This window comes from Fusarium solani, assembly GCF_023522795.1.
Source record: "Fusarium solani strain SB1 chromosome Unknown bctg00000012, whole genome shotgun sequence".
Taxonomy (NCBI): Eukaryota; Fungi; Ascomycota; class Sordariomycetes; order Hypocreales; family Nectriaceae; genus Fusarium; species Fusarium solani.
This window is the reverse complement of record NW_027072146.1, coordinates 431462-448920: the sequence shown is the minus strand read 5'-3', so window position 1 is coordinate 448920 and position 17459 is coordinate 431462. Positions and strand designations below refer to the sequence as shown.

The 17459-nt window shown below is 51.9% G+C and overlaps 7 protein-coding genes across 7 annotated transcripts; 4 read left to right on the top strand and 3 right to left on the bottom strand.

The window, feature by feature from the left end:
* Positions 1-128: 128 nt before the first annotated feature.
* On the top strand, positions 129-1801 carry MRS44_016146 (uncharacterized protein; the record flags this gene model as incomplete). Its single annotated transcript, XM_046284375.2, has 2 exons — positions 129-417; positions 471-1801. 2 exons carry the CDS (start codon positions 129-131, stop codon positions 1799-1801), a joined length of 1620 nt encoding a protein of 539 aa, XP_046125210.2.
* Positions 1802-2402: 601 nt separating this feature from the next.
* Positions 2403-4713, top strand: MRS44_016145 (uncharacterized protein; the record flags this gene model as incomplete). The annotated part of the gene is made up of 2 exons (XM_046267964.2): positions 2403-3478; positions 3549-4713. The coding sequence occupies 2 exons, from the start codon at positions 2403-2405 to the stop codon at positions 4711-4713; spliced, it is 2241 nt and encodes a 746-aa protein (XP_046125211.2).
* A 165-nt stretch (positions 4714-4878) lies between these two features.
* On the bottom strand, positions 4879-7435 carry MRS44_016144 (uncharacterized protein; the record flags this gene model as incomplete). The annotated part of the gene is made up of 7 exons (XM_065617908.1): positions 4879-5314; positions 5367-5670; positions 5726-5847; positions 6056-6180; positions 6374-6409; positions 6501-7136; positions 7202-7435. The coding sequence occupies 7 exons, from the start codon at positions 7433-7435 to the stop codon at positions 4879-4881; spliced, it is 1893 nt and encodes a 630-aa protein (XP_065473980.1).
* An 882-nt stretch (positions 7436-8317) lies between these two features.
* MRS44_016143 (uncharacterized protein) lies at positions 8318-9148 on the top strand (the record flags this gene model as incomplete). The annotated part of the gene is made up of 1 exon (XM_046282816.1): positions 8318-9148. The coding sequence occupies one exon, from the start codon at positions 8318-8320 to the stop codon at positions 9146-9148; it is 831 nt and encodes a 276-aa protein (XP_046125213.1).
* Positions 9149-10759: 1611 nt separating this feature from the next.
* MRS44_016142 (uncharacterized protein) lies at positions 10760-12815 on the top strand (the record flags this gene model as incomplete). The annotated part of the gene is made up of 4 exons (XM_046281694.2): positions 10760-10827; positions 10903-11471; positions 11534-12148; positions 12247-12815. 4 exons carry the CDS (start codon positions 10760-10762, stop codon positions 12813-12815), a joined length of 1821 nt encoding a protein of 606 aa, XP_046125214.2.
* Positions 12816-13043: 228 nt separating this feature from the next.
* Positions 13044-15313, bottom strand: MRS44_016141 (uncharacterized protein; the record flags this gene model as incomplete). Its single annotated transcript, XM_065617907.1, has 7 exons — positions 13044-13530; positions 13577-13771; positions 13824-14437; positions 14496-14576; positions 14637-15117; positions 15168-15240; positions 15304-15313. 7 exons carry the CDS (start codon positions 15311-15313, stop codon positions 13044-13046), a joined length of 1941 nt encoding a protein of 646 aa, XP_065473979.1.
* Positions 15314-15730: 417 nt separating this feature from the next.
* Positions 15731-17203, bottom strand: MRS44_016140 (uncharacterized protein; the record flags this gene model as incomplete). The annotated part of the gene is made up of 7 exons (XM_046284376.2): positions 15731-15873; positions 15939-16066; positions 16127-16406; positions 16460-16611; positions 16674-16739; positions 16807-16855; positions 16909-17203. The coding sequence occupies 7 exons, from the start codon at positions 17201-17203 to the stop codon at positions 15731-15733; spliced, it is 1113 nt and encodes a 370-aa protein (XP_046125216.2).
* Positions 17204-17459: the final 256 nt, after the last annotated feature.

Genomic DNA, 17459 nt, shown 5'->3' with positions numbered 1-17459 from the left:
CCACCATAAAATGCTAGATAGACGGAACCTCGCAAACCTCACCAACTCGAAACTTCACCGTCTCTCAGCCTGTTGCGACTTCAAGACCAAGATTCGCATCTCAGACCCTTTAAAAACCTACTGCCAAGATGGGATCCTGCAATCAAGCCGACTACGATGCAATCATTGTCGGTGCAGGCTTCAGCGGCATCCGGACTCTGTGGGAGCTCAAGCAGCTCGGCCTCAGGGCCAAGTGTTTTGAGGCCGGAACCGATGTAGGCGGCGTATGGCACTGGAACCGCTACCCTGGTGCCCGGACTGATAGCGAAGCATGGGTTTACACCATGAATTTCATGCCGGAGCTGAAGGACGAGTGGTCCTACGGCGAACGCTATCCTTCACAGGAAGAGGTCCAGCAGTTTCTGGGCCGTGTCACAGGTTTATCTTATCCCCGTCTTTGAAGTGGGACTTGACTTACTGACGCAATGCAGACCGATTCGATCTTCGCAAAAACATTCAGTTTGGCACTCGCATCAAAACCGCGTACTACAGTGATAGCAACAACATCTGGTCAGTCACAGATGCAGATGGGGTCTCGACGACTTGCCGCTACTTCATCCCTGCTACAGGCCCCCTCTCGGTGGCAAAGAAGCTACCCTTTGCCGGGCTGGACTCGTACGCCGGCGAGTGGTACCAGGCATCAAACTGGCCCAAGAGGAAGGTTGACTTCAGGGGCAAGCGCATCGCTGTTATCGGGACTGGTGCCACTGGTGTTCAGATTATCCCAAAGATTGCTCCTGTAGCTAAGGAGCTGGTCGTCTTCCAGCGCACGCCCAACTTTGTTCTCCCGGGGCGAAACTATGTCATCGACGAGTACGAGGCCGACGCCATCAAGACGAGCTACGATGCCATTTGGAAGATCGCCAACTCGCACTCTGCCGGTCTGGCCATGCAGAAGTCTGGAAAGAACGCCAAGGACTTTTCAGATGCCGCTCATCTACATCAGCTCCTAGACGTTGGATGGGAGTCTGGTGGCTTTCATTTCCAGTTTGAGACTCTGGAAGATATTACCACGGATCACGAATCCAACCAGATTGCCTCCGAGTACGTTCGTCAGAAGATCCGCGCTATCGTCAAGGATCAGGAGACGGCCGAGAAGCTCTGCCCGAAGCATCCGTTCGGCTCTAAGCGCCCTCCCTGTGGCCACTTCTATTACGAAGCGTACAATCGTTCCAACGTCAGGCTTATCGACATAAGTAATGACTCTATCGAGCTGTACGAAAAGGGGATCCACGTAAGCTCTGGATTGGAACAGGAGTTCGACATGATCATTTTCGCTCTGGGATATGACGCTGCTACGGGTGCACTGAGTGAGATGGACGTCAGGGGAAGGCAAGGCAAGTCCCTCAAAGATCTATGGGACAAGAGGCTAGAGACGTATGCTGGAGTGCTCATCAGTGGGTTTCCAAATATGTTTACTGTCTGCGGGCCCCATATACCCTTTGGCAATATGCCCGTGGTCTTGGATATTGAGGTTAAATGGATTGGCAAGACAGTTCGTTTTATGGAGGAGAGGAGGCTCGTCAAGATCGAAGTATCACAGGAAGCCGTGGACGTATGGTGTGACCATGTGTCCGACGTATTCGACGGCACCTTGATCGGGAAATCGGCCAGAGCATCTCGAGCCTGGTTCGTCGGTGCGAATATACATGGAAAGGCAGAAAATGTTTTGTTCTACTTTGGCGGGGTGCCAGTCTGGGCATCGTGGTTAGAAAAGGAGAGCAACTCAGGCTGGAGGAGTATGACGTTCTCGTCAGCCTAGGAGTTTGCTCGGATCTCGCTTTGGTACGCTTAGCTACATAGTGGGATATATTTAGCAGGAAGTAAGGTCAAGCTAAAAAAGGTATTATCTATTGTCTTACCTCTCCTTAAATTGCCTTAGGGGTCCGAGATTAAGTAATCCTAAGATATAAGGCTTTAATAAGGCTTTAATAATATTTTCTTAACTAGAATTAATTTTTTATATATAATTATATTTAATAATATTACCTCTTATCAAGAAAAAAAATTAAAATATTAATTAATATAAAAATCTATTTAAAAATATAAAATTAAATAATTTAAATTAAATAAAATATGAATTATATTCTTTTTAATTATATTATATTTATAATAATACTTATAGGGACCTTTATAACCTTTAATATCTTAATATCTTAGCTTTTTCTTACTTAGTTATAAAAGGCGGGGTAAAATCCCCGCTCTATTTATTTCCCCGCAACTTTCCCCTGATTCGCATACAAAGCGGCAAGTATCACCCACCTCATAGGAGCCGAGGTTCACAGAACTGACGGCCAGAATCAGACTGCCCTTCTCTTCTCGCCCCTCAACTATTAGACTCTCAGTGCCTAGAACAAGAGAAAATGCAGGCATGCGATAGGTGCCACTCTCGCAAAACCCGATGCGATCGCCGAATTCCCCAGTGTGGTGGCTGCGAGAAAGCTGGCGTAGCCTGCGTCCACGCCGATAAGCTACGACAGCGCAATCTGCCAAGGGGCTACCTAGACAGCATGGAGGCTCTCGTGCAGCGTCTCAGGGAGGAGAATGAAGAGCTTCGTCGTAGTCTGGCCGCCTCGCAGGCCGCAGCCGTCGCCCCAACACACGCTTTGGGGCCTCGGGCAGAGGAGAGCAGTCATGTTGATGATACCACAGCTACAAGCACTACCGCTGATGCACCCGGCTTGTCTCTGGGGGATACTCTGGAAAGCGACTTTGCCTTGGAAGTAGGCTATCTATCGCTCACTGCCACCGGGGAGACTCGCTATCTGGGCAACAGCAGCGGCCTGGGTCTAGCAAACATCATCACCACGGTGCTCGATCTACAAGGAAATGAAGAGCGCGATCAAGAGGAGACCTCGGGACAGTCGGACAGTCCTCCGGTGCGCTGCATCTCGGCAACCTTGTCAGACAGCGCCCTCCCCGCACCCGCCACGGCGAGATCTTTCATAGACGCCTACTTTCAACACACCCACATCAGCTTTCCCCTCATTCATCGGCCTAGCTTCCTCGCAACCGTCAAAAGAATCTATGAAGATGAGGGGTTCTACGAAAATAACCCATTCGACGCTTTCGTCTTCGACATGGTGCTTGCCATTGGCAGCTCCAACTTCAACCGCTTCGAAGATTCTGTCGCCAGTTCGTCAGGGCACTTTGCTCGCGCCAACTCCAAGTTGGATACGGTCTTGAGGATGGGAAGGCTAAGCCAGCTCAAGGCCATCTTGCTCATCTCCCAGCACGGTATATTCAGCAACCTCCGCGACACCAGTGGAAGTATCTGGCATCTGGTGGGTATCGGGGCCCGTATCTGTATCGAGCTTGGACTTCATCTTGAGCGGAAGCAGCCAGACGCCGCCAATCGGGAGCCTTTTCCCGCCAGCATCGTCCTGTTCGAGGAAGAGATGAAAAAGCGATGCTTCTGGTCCCTCTACAACTTGGATAGGTAGGCTGCATACACTGACACACGCGAGGAACAAAACAGACCAGTTGGATGCTAACGTCTGGTTTCATAGGGTCGTCAGCTTCACCCTTGGCAGGCCAGTCGCCATCAGAGACGAGGAAGTCGATGTGTCCCTACCATCACACCTAGACGATGACCAGTTCGGCCCCGATCGCCCTATCTTCGTGCAGCCGCAGGTAGATGGCGTCCCCAGGAACGATTCTCCTTTCTTGCACATCACCCGCATCCGCCGTCTTTCTGGCAGGATACTCACGCAGCTCTACAACCTACGGCATTCGAATCAGGGTTCAGTCGCTGACAAGAGGGCTACACGCCGCATGTTCCATGCAGAAATCAATGCCTGGAGAAATGACACGGGGCTTCTTGGCTTGTCCGCAAACGCGTCGAATGGCGGCTACTTGTCCAGCTTTGTTTCTCCAGACTGGTACAAAGTCGTGTACAGCAACGCTCTCCTCCTGCTTTATCGGCCGTCACCTCTTTTCCCTCATCCATCGGCGACTCCAAACTCCGACGCCGGGAAATCAGACCTCTTGGAACTCCTACACGCAGCGGAAGCTTCCATTCAGTCGTACAGCGAGCTTCACCGGAAAAGGCGGCTCAACTATTCCTGGATCACTCTCCACGGTGTCTTCATCGCAGGGCTTTCCTACGTGTACTCAGTCGGAAGAATTCTCAGGAGCCCCTCCACATGTAGCCTGTCTCCCGATGTCTTTTCCATCGTCGAAGTCACCCGAGCCTGCTCAAACGTACTGGTGGCGATTTGTGAGCGTTGGAACGCGTCTCGACGCTCGTGCGAGTTATTCAACAAGTTGAGCAGTGCCGTGACGCGGGATGCTCTGAATGCTACGTCCAAACGCTCTGGCAACCCCCAGTCCCAGACTGGATCCCGCGCAGCGGTTCCCACCCCGAAAAGCGGCACAGTAACTGCTTTACTGCCACAAGGCGCAGAGATGATGGCCCTAGATTCCTCCATGGATGACAGTGGCTCAGCGGGCCTGGTGCAGCAATGGGATGACATGCTGGTGATGAGCGAGTTCCGGGATATCTTTGGCTCCGTTGATGCCATGCAGCACGTGGAAGGCTCGCTTCCAAGCGAGTTGCTTTCAAGCTTCTCGCAAGCTTGGAATTTTGACACGCCCCATGCTGCCGAGGCTGATCCGGATGACCCAGGAGAAGGGAACGGAATTATAAGTTGGGACCTTGGGACAGATGCATAGCGAGCAACTCGGGTAAAAATTTGAGTCACATTTGTTACAATTCAGTTAAAGAGCCGAGGGTGACAGAACTGCGCGAGGTTTCTTAACTAGAGATAAGGGTTTGATAGTGCCAAAGATATCAAAGCTATCCCCCCGAGAGCAACACCAAGTTGAATCTCGTCATGCCTAGAGCTTGCTCTGAGCACCAATCGTCGCTTTCTTGTCCAAGGGCAGATCCTGAAACCGCCTATAAAGCCTCAATGAGTCTGGATTAGCCACCGTGCCGCTGACAGCAACTTGGCGGCCGCTCACGACGTGCTTAACGTTGATCTCGCACTTCTTGCCGTTCATAGTGTAGGGGATATCCGCCACTGGAAAGATGAACTGGGGCACGTGTCTATGAGAATACCTGCTCCTGATGGCAGCCTTGATTCTCCCCTCTAGCTCCTCGGTGTAGGGCGAGCCTGGGTGCATTTTAAGGAAGAGGAGAACCCTCTCATCAGCATCCGCAACTCTCTTCTGGCCCACGCAAAGGCTGTCGGCAATCTCTGGAAAGGTGTCGGTAACTGCGTAGATCTCGGCAGATCCAAATCGGACCCCAGACGGATTGAGGACGCCATCCCTAGATCTCATTAGTGGTGTTTACAGCCACGAAAGCTCTCCCTGTAACTTACGACCGGCCCAGCATGACGATACCACCCGTGTCAGGCAGGCGCTGAATCAGATCACCCTGACACCAGATCCTAGGGCCGAAACGTTCGAAGTACGACGACCTGTAGACGTCCGCTCCTGCCGGGCCATGGAAGCTGACGGGCTGGCTGGGGAATGGTTTTCGGCACACCAACTCCCCTGGCAGACCAGAAAGTTCCACACTGCGGGGCTGTACCAAACCGGGGTCCAAGATATCTACAGCCATGCCAAGGGCCTTGACCTGAATTTCACCGCTGTATACCGGCAAAAGGGGAGTTCCACCCACAACTGGCGATTGAGTTTCAGCCACGCGAACCATGGCAGCGCCGGGAAGTAGACTTACAGCACCCAGCAATGTCAGTTCCGCCGCTCATAGATATGAGTTGTGTGCGTGGGGGAAATGCGGTTTCATAGAACCAGTCGTAGAGGTCGGCAGAGAGCGCAGATCCTGTTGAAGTCATGACCCTGAGTCGGTCCAGGTCAAACTGATGCCCTTAGAAACCAAATTAGGACTACAGACTAGATTCTATGCCGCGAAGATGGCGACTTACTTGGTATAATGTTGCGGCTCCTCAGCTCCTGTAGATATCGGGGAGATGTTCCAAACACGGTGACCCTAGATATACAACTTGTCAATAAAACTCAAGCATCGAATTCTCGGAGTCCAACTTACCCGACCTCTTGCGCGAGTTTAAGTAGTATCGTTGGCTCGGGGTGAAACGGCGATCCTTCGTACAGAAGCATTGACTTGCCAGACGACAAGTTCAAAAGGTTTAAAACCCACATAACCCACGATGTCTTGATTCTGTTAGCACTAGAGGACCCTTGAATTAGAATTGCCGCCGTTTCAGTACCGTTGTATATTGGAAAACCACATCATTCTTTCTCACATCGTGTTGGAGGATCATATCAGTCTTCACCTTTAAAGCTATGCCCTGGCCGCCATCGGATCAGCATCTTTGTGTAACAGCCCCAGAATATATGTACCTACTCCTGAAGAGTGGATGATGCATTTTGCCTTGCCGGTCTGTTCGAGATTGTGTCAGATAAGTCACAAAGGTCCCAGCCTTCCCATCAGCGCGAGTGCATGAGGAGAGATGACAGATCGCGAGACTTACAGTGCCCGATGAAAACATAGCAAAGGCCGGGTGGGAAAACGGCTGTAGGTTGAAGGTCAATTCCTGCCCAGAGGTTCGACTAATGAACGAGTCCCATGAGCAGCCACGATGGATCTTGGAGGTGTCTATGTCGAGCTTGCAAAACGGAACAACCACGATGTCCCGCAGTGACTTCGCAGCTTGACAAATCGGCTCTGACCACTGCCTGATGCGATCAGCAAGAGATACTCGCTGACCACGGTGCAGATATCCGTCATCTGCAAACACAATCTTGGGGTTGATCTGCATATATCTGTCGGTGATGGCGGCAGGTCCAAGATCGGGCGAGGAAGATGACCACACGGCACCGAGGGACAAGGCCGCGAGGCAGATCACGATTGTGTCTACCGAATTAGACATGACAGCCACCACCATATCGCCTACCCTAATGCCCGAGTTATCCAGGGCGTCCCTTGTCTCTCGAACACGCTCTCTGAGGGTTCTCCAAGTGACCTTCACCACGCCTGCAACATCCTCGCGCGCAAAGTGAATGGCAACATCTTGATCCTTGCCATCTCGCAGAAGAAGCTCTGCAATGTTGAGAGAATCATGAGCAAAGAAAGCCGGGGGCGGGAAGAGGGGCGTCGTGGCTGAATGCTAGTGCCGTTGTCCTGTTAGAAGCTATCGTTCAGGTGTTTCCCCATGAACCATCATCGTCTCACCTCATCCGCCAGCATGGGCCCTACAGGCTTCGATCCCGGTGGAGCAAGCTCGAGCCACTGATAAGCAGCCCGCCAGAAGTCTTGGAATGTTGCATCACCAACTGACCAGCTGTAAAGGTCGTCGTATGTCTTCAGCGACAGACCCAGCTGCTCGTTGACGTACGTGATAAACTTAGCGACGTTGGTTTGGTCGCTCTCGCAGTGTTGCCATAGAGGCGTCCTGTGGGGGCTCATTGTCAACTTCGGGACGATAGGTGCGCTCTCTGAAAGAGGGAGGGCGAAGCGGAAAGAAAGGGAGAACGTTGAGCAGGTTGGCTTGTCCTCGCTCGGGTGTTGATGCCTGGAATCGGCATTGTCAGAAACGTTGGCACATGATAAGACTCGGTTCGGTCGTAAACAAGGTGCTTGCCATCGCACCCTAACTGTCGAACGCCACTCCAGCTGCGGTATATGAGGTAGTAGCCGAGGGTCGGCGTTCGCCGAGAAGACAGTGGACGGAAATATGAGCCGAAGCCCAGCTCATCTTGGCATGGATTTCCGGCAGCAGGCGGGACCTAACTACCGACGCTAAACAACTCGCCCGGATCTACAAAGAACGCTAGCTAAGGGGCGTGCGGGATAGATATGCATCTGGTTAATAAGTTGTTGTTAGTCTATTTTTTAGCGGAGTATGTATATTATATACATAGTTTATTAGAAAAAATATAAAAAAAGGTATTTTATATTAAAATATATTCCTATTAAAATTATAATTAAAAGTATTATTACTTATATAATTAAAAAAAACTAAAAGATATAGATTAAAAAAATAATTAAGAATTTTAAATATATAAAGTAATAATTATAATAAGTAATATACACCACTACTTAATGACTTCTAAGAATACTAGCTTCCTATAATTCGTATTAGGTTTTAATACCGTCATGTATTAATAACTGTGTTTTTTGCTGTTGTGGCTGATGGCTTCTTGTCATCATTGCGGACAATAATAGCTTTATATAAGACCAGTGAAGAAACACCTACTATATATATATAGCACTGGTTCTCTATTCCTACCTCGACTTTTATCTTTGTCTAACTTATCAACCTGATTCTACGATCTTGTTTTCCAAGCCATGAACTCAATTAACCATTTCTGCAACCGCTTGGGCCGATCCCAGGCTCTCTCCCCTCGCAACTTTCAATACGCATGCGCTGTCAGCGGCGTTCTGTGCTCCCTCTTCTTCTTCTTTGCCTTTGTGGCTTGTGACTTCCTCCCTCCTATCCCAGCCACCTGGGGGGCAGAGCGCACCGTCGAGCACTACAGAAAGCATGAGAAGGGCATCCAGGCGGGCGCGGCGATGCTGGTGATTTCCGGCATGTTCTACCTCCCCTTGACAGCTGCCATCTCGGCCCAGATGCGGCGAATCCCCAACCTTCACTACTCTGTGAGCGCACTGCAGCTGGCTTCTGGCGCAGCCGGCATCTTTACCTTTATCATGCCAGGCATGATTCTCGGCGTGGCCAACTATCGTCTGGACCGCCCCGTCGAAATCACACAGGTCATGAACGAACTGTTCTGGATCACCGCTCTGATGCCATGGCCTACGTTTCTGGTGCAGAACTTTGCATTTGCCTATGCTCTGCTAACCGACACCCGCCCACAACCGCTCTTCCCGAAGCCCATCGCCATTGTCAACATCATTGTGCCTATCCTCTTCATCCCCGGAATCGCCATGCACACAGTGTATAGTGGACCTCTGGCCTGGAACGGTGCCCTTTCCTTCTGGCTTGCCGGCATGACCTTTTGTCTCCAGTTGATCGTGGACTCCTTCTGTATTGCTCGAGCTGTGTCCAACGAGGTTGCCGGGGGTGAGAAGATTGTCGACATCTTCCCCACGACCGTGGACCATAACCTCCAGAACGAGCCCTCCAAGGGCGACACGAACGACTCATCTGTGGTCTAGCAAATGAGTCCAAGCCAAACTATCCGCAGGGCCGGTACCCCTTATCAAGCTCGGTGCCGAAACTAGTTGCCATGTGGTTTCTGGGGGCAAACAATATTTCTCCAGGGCGAGATTCAAAGACCGGGCCCGACGAAGAGATTGTGCCTTCCGTATTTCCCTTTGCGTACTCCGCAACCTTTCTTGTTTCTTTCTCATCCAAATTGCGCACATAGTCATAATTGTTATGCTGTTCCATCCGGCGAGGCATTTGTGGCTTGGAGTGGTCTGAAGACTCTAGTTAGAGTTAAGAAGCAGCGCAGGAACAATAAATGATTCGAGATGACTGTGTTGGGTCACAGTTCAGCAAGTTTGCGACATGAGTGATCCAGAAGTGCATTAAATCATGTTAATCCTGTATTGACAGCCTCATCCCCGCGCCTCTGACGATACTGATGGCGATCCTACATTTACATTGTTGTCCGTGACCCAGCTCCCTCGCCTGTGAGATATGGGAAGGGCGTTGTGACAGGTATCCTTTTCTTCTTCAACTCGGCTGGCCTTGGCCTGCCTGCTGTATAACGACAACCGCAGCGACAGGCAAGACTAAAACGTGGCTTTATTTCAGGGTTGAAAGGGGCCTTGTTATACCGGGAAGGATGTCCAGAATGTGGCCTTTGTTGCACTGCGGTGTGGCGATTATATAGCTGAAACTGGGCTACGGTGAGGTCATGCGTATGAATAAGAAGGTCGGTTTGCTTCACGTTTTTCTTTCTTCGTTGTCATTAAGGACGAATTTGAAGGGTCCATCAACCACGTAAATAAATGATACAGGTATTAACACAAGGCAGCATTAAAAGCCGACATCATGACACATGATAAATGTTGTGCTTATCAAAGCTAACAGGTACGAGAGCTTGCGTCGGCAGCGAAAGTGAGCTGTAGAAGGAGCATGATTTCTCGACCACCACGGACTCAACAGTAGTAAACTTGGCCAGCCGGGGAGCTCCCCACCGACCGTGGCATATTTCGGACGCTCGAACAAAGTCAGAGTCGGGCTAACTTTTCGTTTTATGACTGGCTATCGTCTCATTCAATGCGGCCGCGGTTCCATAAGTCACGGCAATAGCCCCGGAGTTCCCCTCCGAATGTATTCGGACTTTGCCGAACTGGCGGCAGGCGTACCCTAGACTAAGATCTTAATAATTACTAATTTTTAGCTATTCAGATCAACCATTATAAAATATAATATATTAATAAATATCTTTTTTTTTATTATATAATTATTTAAAGCATAATTATTTTATATCATTTCTAATAATAATTACTATAGTATTTAATATTTTTCAGCAATAATAAGAAGTTAAATCTAAGAAGACGGCAAAGGCCGACGAGGGAGAAAGACGTCGGTATTTACCCCCTAATACATGTGGTCAAATAGCCCCAATCGATCGCTCGGTGTCTGGTCTTTGGTACGAGCTTGAGTCTTTGGACCAAAAGATTATCTAAAAACACGACACGTCCTCGCCTTCAGTAAATAGCTATATCTCCTCCATCCCGTCCTACTTCCCCCCATCTCCCATTTTTGCTTTCTACGTGTCTCATCAAGACGATTGAACAACGGCCATCACAATCATGGAGACAAAGCGCCCAATTGTCATCGGTAATGTGGCCGGCGCCATGGAAGATTCCCCCCACGCCATGTAAGCTCCAGCTGTTCCAACGAGGCTCTTGTTGTCACTGTAGGTGTTGTTTTACTGACTGATTTAACATGCTAGGCTGCGGCAGATCAGGGATGGTCACGTCGATGCTATTACTGGAGACTGGCTCTCTGAGCTAAACATTGCGTGGAACGCCATCCGAAAGTACGAAGACCCTTCCAAGGGCTACGAGGTGGGCTTCCTGGAGCAGCTGGATGAGTGTATCGACATCATCGCCGAAAAGAAAATCAAGCTGGTCTGCAATGCTGGTGCCTTGAACACGCCGGAATGTACAAAGGAGGCCAAAAAGATATGCCAGCAGCATGGCCAAGGGCACTTGAAAGTGGCCTACGTGGAGGGGGATGATATTTCTGACATCGTTGTTGATTCCGCCCGGCAGGATGAGCTTGGAGGCATCTTCCATCTAGACCACCATGAAAAGACCCTCGAAAGCTGGGGGAAGACACCTCTGTGTGGAGTCGCCTACTTTGGCTGCTGGGGCATCGTACAGGCCCTCAGAGAGGGTGCAGACATTGTCATCTGCGGCCGGGTCACAGACGCCAGCCCCGTTGTCGCGCTGGCCGCATGGTGGCATGGCTGGCCTCAGGACGCCTGGGATGCCTTGGCCGGTTCTTTGGTTTCTGGGCGTGAGTCTCTGCGTCAATGTTTGACAATCCTCACGTCCTCGTTGCTGACTCTGAATTACCAGACTTGATCGAGTGCGGACCCTACGTTACTGGTGCCAACTTCTCTGGGGTGAGACCATACCTGGACAACCTAGTCGACCTTGGCTTTCCTATCGCGGAGATCGCCCATGATGGAACGGCCATCATCACCAAAAACCCTCTGCATGGGGGTTTCGTCGACGAGCTGAACGTTCGCGCCCAGTTTCTTTACGAGATCCAAGGGACAGAGTACATCAACCCGGACGTCTTGGCCGATATCGGGAGCGTCAGGATCGAGAACACGGAGAGTGGAGACCGTGTCCGTGTCTCTGGCGCAAAGGGCAGCCCTCCTCCCGCGACTACTAAGGCTATGACGGTGGCCATTGGCGGGTACTTGGCCGAGGCCACATTTTACATGAACGGTCTCGACTTGGACGCCAAGGAGCGCTTCATGAGGCAACAGATTGAGCATGCCTTTCAAGATTCAAACTTCGCAGAGCTGAGCATTGAGCGATATGGAGCTGCATCGTCCAATCCAAGCAACCAGGCCATGGGCACCATCTCCATCCGTGTTCTGGTGAAGGCGAATGAGAGAGACGACATTAGAGAGGATGTATTCCGCAAGAATCTGTACGCTCTGAGAATGCAGTTTTACGCAGGTGAGAAGCCTGCTGTGGCAATTTCCGCTCTTACGGCCATCCGCTGCTTCACCTCTTCCTACAAGACCGGGAAGGCTGACCGAATGAATCCCTCACAGGTTATCACATGTCTCTTGACTTCCGAACCATGTCTCCTAGGATGTTTATGGAGCTTTTCCCTGGCACCATCTCATACGAAAGGCTGCCTCACCGCGTGGTGATGGACGACCGTATCATTGAAGTCAAGCATCACGGAATTACATCCCCCCCACCTGGCAAACGACCCAGCTATGAGACCGCAAGCCCAACCGACCTCGACAGCTTTGGAATCACAAGCAGGGTCCCTCTAGGAGCCGTTGCGCACGCGCGGTCCGGTGACAAGGGCGACAACTGCAACGTGGGAGTCTTTGTCCGCTCCGAGGAGGAGTATCAATGGTTGAAGTCGTATCTGACCGTGTCTCGTATCAAGAAGCTCCTGGGAGACGATTATCAGCCGAATGTTGCAGTTGAGAGATGCGAGTTTCCAGAGATCTGGGCCGTTCACTTCCGTTTTCTTGACTTCCTAGGTGGGGGTGCCGCAAGCAGCACCAGGATCGACATGCTAGGTAAAGGTGTCGCCGAGTATATCAGAAGCAAGTTTGTCGATGTCCCGGCGAAGTTCCTGACGAGTCCCATATCTCTAGGATAGCTCAGGGGCGATCGAGCGTTGGAGGAAAGGGGGGATATGCAACAGTCTCTGGCCCACTCAAGAGCTTAGACCCGTGCCATCGCTGTGGAACTTGGTGCAGTTGCTCGGGAAAGACCAAGCCTAGTCCCTGCACGAAACTGCCAGAATTTCTCAGAGGTACGGGGAGCTACTTTGCTCTTTCGGCTCATGATTGCTTCTGTAGAAAGAGTACCTTTACTACTGTGCTAGTTACACGCCATAGATGAATCCTAGCGCCATGTCAAGAAGCTGATCGAATGAATATGCGTAGTCAACATATTCCTCTCCGTGACAAAACTCTCTGGAGACAGTCCAATCTGCGGCAAGGATTCGACCTTCAGAGAACGACCTGTCGATCATGCGGGCGATCTGGTAGTAGACGTTCGGGTGCCTGGATAAGAGATGAACCCACACATTCTCCCTAGCAGGACTAAAACTCAGACGAGTCTCTCCTTTGTCCATACTAGACGAGGTTTGAGGGTTAGGTCCTCTCGAGGGGGCTCTATCTTTGACGAAATGGACCGTGGTCTTGATGCATCTGAGGACACTCTCGGCACTTTGGTAGCGACCTCTGAAGACTTGCATGACGTGAGCGCATGTGTTCAGGTCTCGCTGAGAGGTAGATGATGGAGCATCGTCGACGATGACGTTTGTTTCCAGGATTGCCCAGAGGAGCGGAAACGCGGAGAAAGCGACGCTTCGATGCATTAGCTGCTGAAGAGGTCCAATCTGGAGCCACTCACAATGTGTTTGGCAAGAGCAGGACCAGGCCGTCGTGGGAAAGCTCTGCCAAATCCTCAGCAATGTTGTGCAGGGATATGCTCATGTCTGATTGCGACTTAACGCAGCGAGCCTCGACGCCGTGCGGCACGGATCGATCATCGGGGTTGGCCATGGAGGCAATTATGATGCGAAAGCATAGTCGAGCCTTTGCAGTGCTGCATCTCTATTAAGTTCCGGAAAGACATCTCCACAGCTGGGCATACTCACTGATAGTATATGTACATCATCTTTGTGAACAGCAACACTGACTTGCGGATGCCAGCTGTATATGCTGGTATGAGGAAACTTTCCTGTGCTTTGTCACGCCACCGATCCAACTGGGAGTGGTACATCTCCAGTCCTTGGCCCTGTGGTGAGTCCAGGAGTGAAAATGCTTGCGCTGAGTGCAGAAGGGTGAGGACGTCGTTGAGGGGCACCACAAGCTCACATAGGGTAACGACGAGCTGCACCAGGACCTGCTTCGTGGCTGCGCTGTACACCTCCGACCTCCTTATTTCCTCCCTGAAGTCGCTTACCAAAAGTCCTGGCTGTGTAAAGTCAAAGCTCGCCGGCTTGATGGTGAGTGGCCGCCCCATTGCCAAGGCCATGACCCTATCCCGCAGGATACAGCACCACCACAGGCGCTTGAGCGCTATCCTATCTTGCCGAGAGTCTTCGAGGATGCAATATCGATCTGCCCCCACAGATTCAGCACGTGCAATTGCCATGCGTAGCCAGTATATGCTGATCTCGCAGTCCGCTGTGGGCGCGTGGTATGTCAACATGAGCGCCCCCTGAGCACAGGAAAAGTCGTCCCCAAAGCAGTCAAAGTCGAACAGGGTCTTGGAAGGAGCAGTTAGATCATGAAACATTGTATCTGTAATGACAGGCTCGGCATACCTTGGCTCGTAGATAAAACTCTGCTTGGGCAGCCTGGACATCTTCAAATCCCAACGAGTTGAGTGTCGATGTGGCGACGAACTGTCGTGGTATCAGGTCCCCGTCTGTTCATAGCCTGTTGAAAAATGGTGCGAGGCTTACCGGGCTGGAAATGAAAAGCAACGTGTGAACGACGAAAAGGGAAAATCGAGGCTTGTCAAGAAAGGTGGACGGAGGAGAAGAGTATAGCTCCCAGAAACTCGCCTCGTCCACCAGGGGAAGAAAAGGGTGCATGTACATGAAGTAATTCTGGATAAACTCTGCTAAGACCGGCTCCGCTGGGACCTGGAAACAACGTCTCTTCTCCAACAAGGTCATTTCTCCTGGAGAGAGACGCCATACAGCCCCAGGATCAATGAAGGGGTAGTGGATGGCAAGGACGAACGGCGTGCCGTCCGTTGCTTCGGACTTTTCGTCTCGGGGGACCTCGGGCAAGTGTTGGGAAGAATCCTCACATGCCAGGGCGGTGCTGGGGCTTGCTGGCTCCGGCTGTTGCCATGGCTGCTTGTTGCCTTTTTGGTGCTGTGGCAGTTTGAGGTACGGCTCTCGAGCGGGCAGAAGCGTGGCATCCGATTTCGGCTTGCTGTTTGACACATGAGCAGGGACTTCTTTCAATGCTTGACCGGCACGCACCCCCTTCGAGCTCTTTGTTTGATGAGACACTCCCGACAGTCCAGCGCGCAGTTGGTGCAGGGCACACCGTGCACTACAACGTCACAGCGTACTTTGCGTCCTCTGCATGCTAGACACGCCTGCCTAGCTCGCTTACTGCGATTCATCTTGACATATCTACTCCAACAGCCCTCAGCGCATGTGGCGTCGACGCAGCCCAAGCCTTATACTCTTGTATGACCAAGACACCCACGACGAAAGAAAGCTGCGGGTCGGAACGATGCCGAACCTCCCGCGATTGGTTAATCCTTCCGAGTGGTGCGCCGTAGTGGAGACACCCGCCCCGCTTTCGGCGATGGCCGGCCGGCCGGCCACCGGGGCACTAACCCAATGAAATTTACCGAGAGATCAGACCTCCAGCCGAGCCAACCCAGGCTAGTTACAAGCAATCCAGCGTTTGCAGCGGCCATCCGATTCCGACGTTGAAGGTACGCATCGGAGTCACTTTGAGGTTGAACGGAGGGCCTAAACCGGCCAAAGGTGGGCATAATGCCAGACGAGACTGGCAGTTTAGCTATGGAATATCAAACCTCCACAATTGACTGGGCAGTTTCAAGCACGATTGCTTCCCAATCCTTCAAGAAATCTCCCTCCTGATAGTCATCGTGGCCCAGGTCAACATAACCCTCCGGCGCCTCCTGGCGCGGAACGATTCCAAAAGCGCGACCTTGAGTGGTAGATTAGTTCTCCTGCTCCGAACGGACGTACGCCCCCGTATCCAAGAGCGCTTACCATTGACGTGTCTGTTGGACGCAATATACAGCATGGCCTGCACGCAGTCCGGCACGCTGGCAAAGTTGACACCCTTCGATCGCAAGTATTCGATCACCTTTGCCGGTAGGATAGGCGTATGCACATACCTGTCACCATCCAAGTAAGCAGCAGACAGGGCGGTGCGGGGGTCAGGTCGGCTTCCTCACCATGGCGCCGTGAGATTAACTCTGATGCCCTCTTTCCAGGCGGTTCGTCTGAGATTTCGAAAGAGACCCCGCGCTCCCCACTTGGACATGTTGTATTGCGGAGACCCTGGCTGATCGGCGTAGGCCGCAATGCTGCCTTTGATGATTAAGCATCGATCGCGGGAGGGTTCCTCTGGCTGTCGCCGGAAGTAGTGCAAGGCGAGCTTGGCCGTGTACGCAGTCCCCAGCAGGTTGATCTCGAGGATTCTCAGATCTGGCTTGACGGGTGGGCCATCTGGCTCTGCTCCGAGTCAGGGCCTGCGGCGGGCAACGCGTCAGGTGCGCGGCACTCACCCTGAAGCTTGAAGAGGTCGTCCGCACCCACAACGCCAGCGTTTGCAATCACTACGTCGACACTCTTGGACGGGGAAGACGATACAGCAGCCTCGAACACGGCCACCTGGTCGTCCCAGTTGCGGACATCACATTTGACGAACTGAGCATTGCTAAGAGAGTGAGTGTTGGGAGCCTGTCAACTGAGCTGGGCCGGAGGCGTAAAGAGACATACGGAGAAATCTCAGCCGCGGTGGCCTTTCCCTTCACTTCATCATAGTCTCCGATGGTCACAAACGCCCTTTTAAGTCATCTGTGTTAGAGTGGGCGCCGTCTGTGGGCGTCGGGGTTGGAAGAAGGAAACCCACCCAGCGCGGCAAAAGGCCTCAGCGTAAGCCTTTCCCAGCCCACTACCTCCTAGGGTAGACATTTAGCGCACATCAAGGGCTTGAGATGAGCCTCAACTGTACCTCCAGTGATGACCACAGATTTGCCCCTGAGAACTTCCAAGCTCAGCTTGGCCGGAAGATCGATAGCACCTGTGTCCTTGTACTCAGGAATCGGCATGGTGGGCAAAAGATGTTTGGAAAAGGCTGGTTCAGAGCTGCAGATGGTAGGGAAATGAGGTCTTGAGACTAATTTGTACAGTCGTGCTGCAGAGCAAGGTCGAGACACTGGTCTATCAGCTTCCCGCAAGCGACCGAGGCTTTGCATCTCAGTGTCGGCGCTCCCTGCCGAGCCGGCCGGGGCCGACTTACCACCCATTGGCGGCTTACTATGCAAAGCCCCTGTTGTCCCCTCGAGCCGGCTCAAGTTATCTTACATGGCTCGGTGAAGGCCGACCTCCGGTAAAGGTGCAGGGCCAAGATGCGTCACCGATTCATACGTATTCCCGCAGCTATGCCGCGATCAATACAACATGACAACTTTTAGATGGACCTTGTCGACGGAGACCTTCACCCGATACAACATCGCGGTGAGAAACGGCCAATGCCACGGTTGCTCTTGGCAGGGCCGGAAG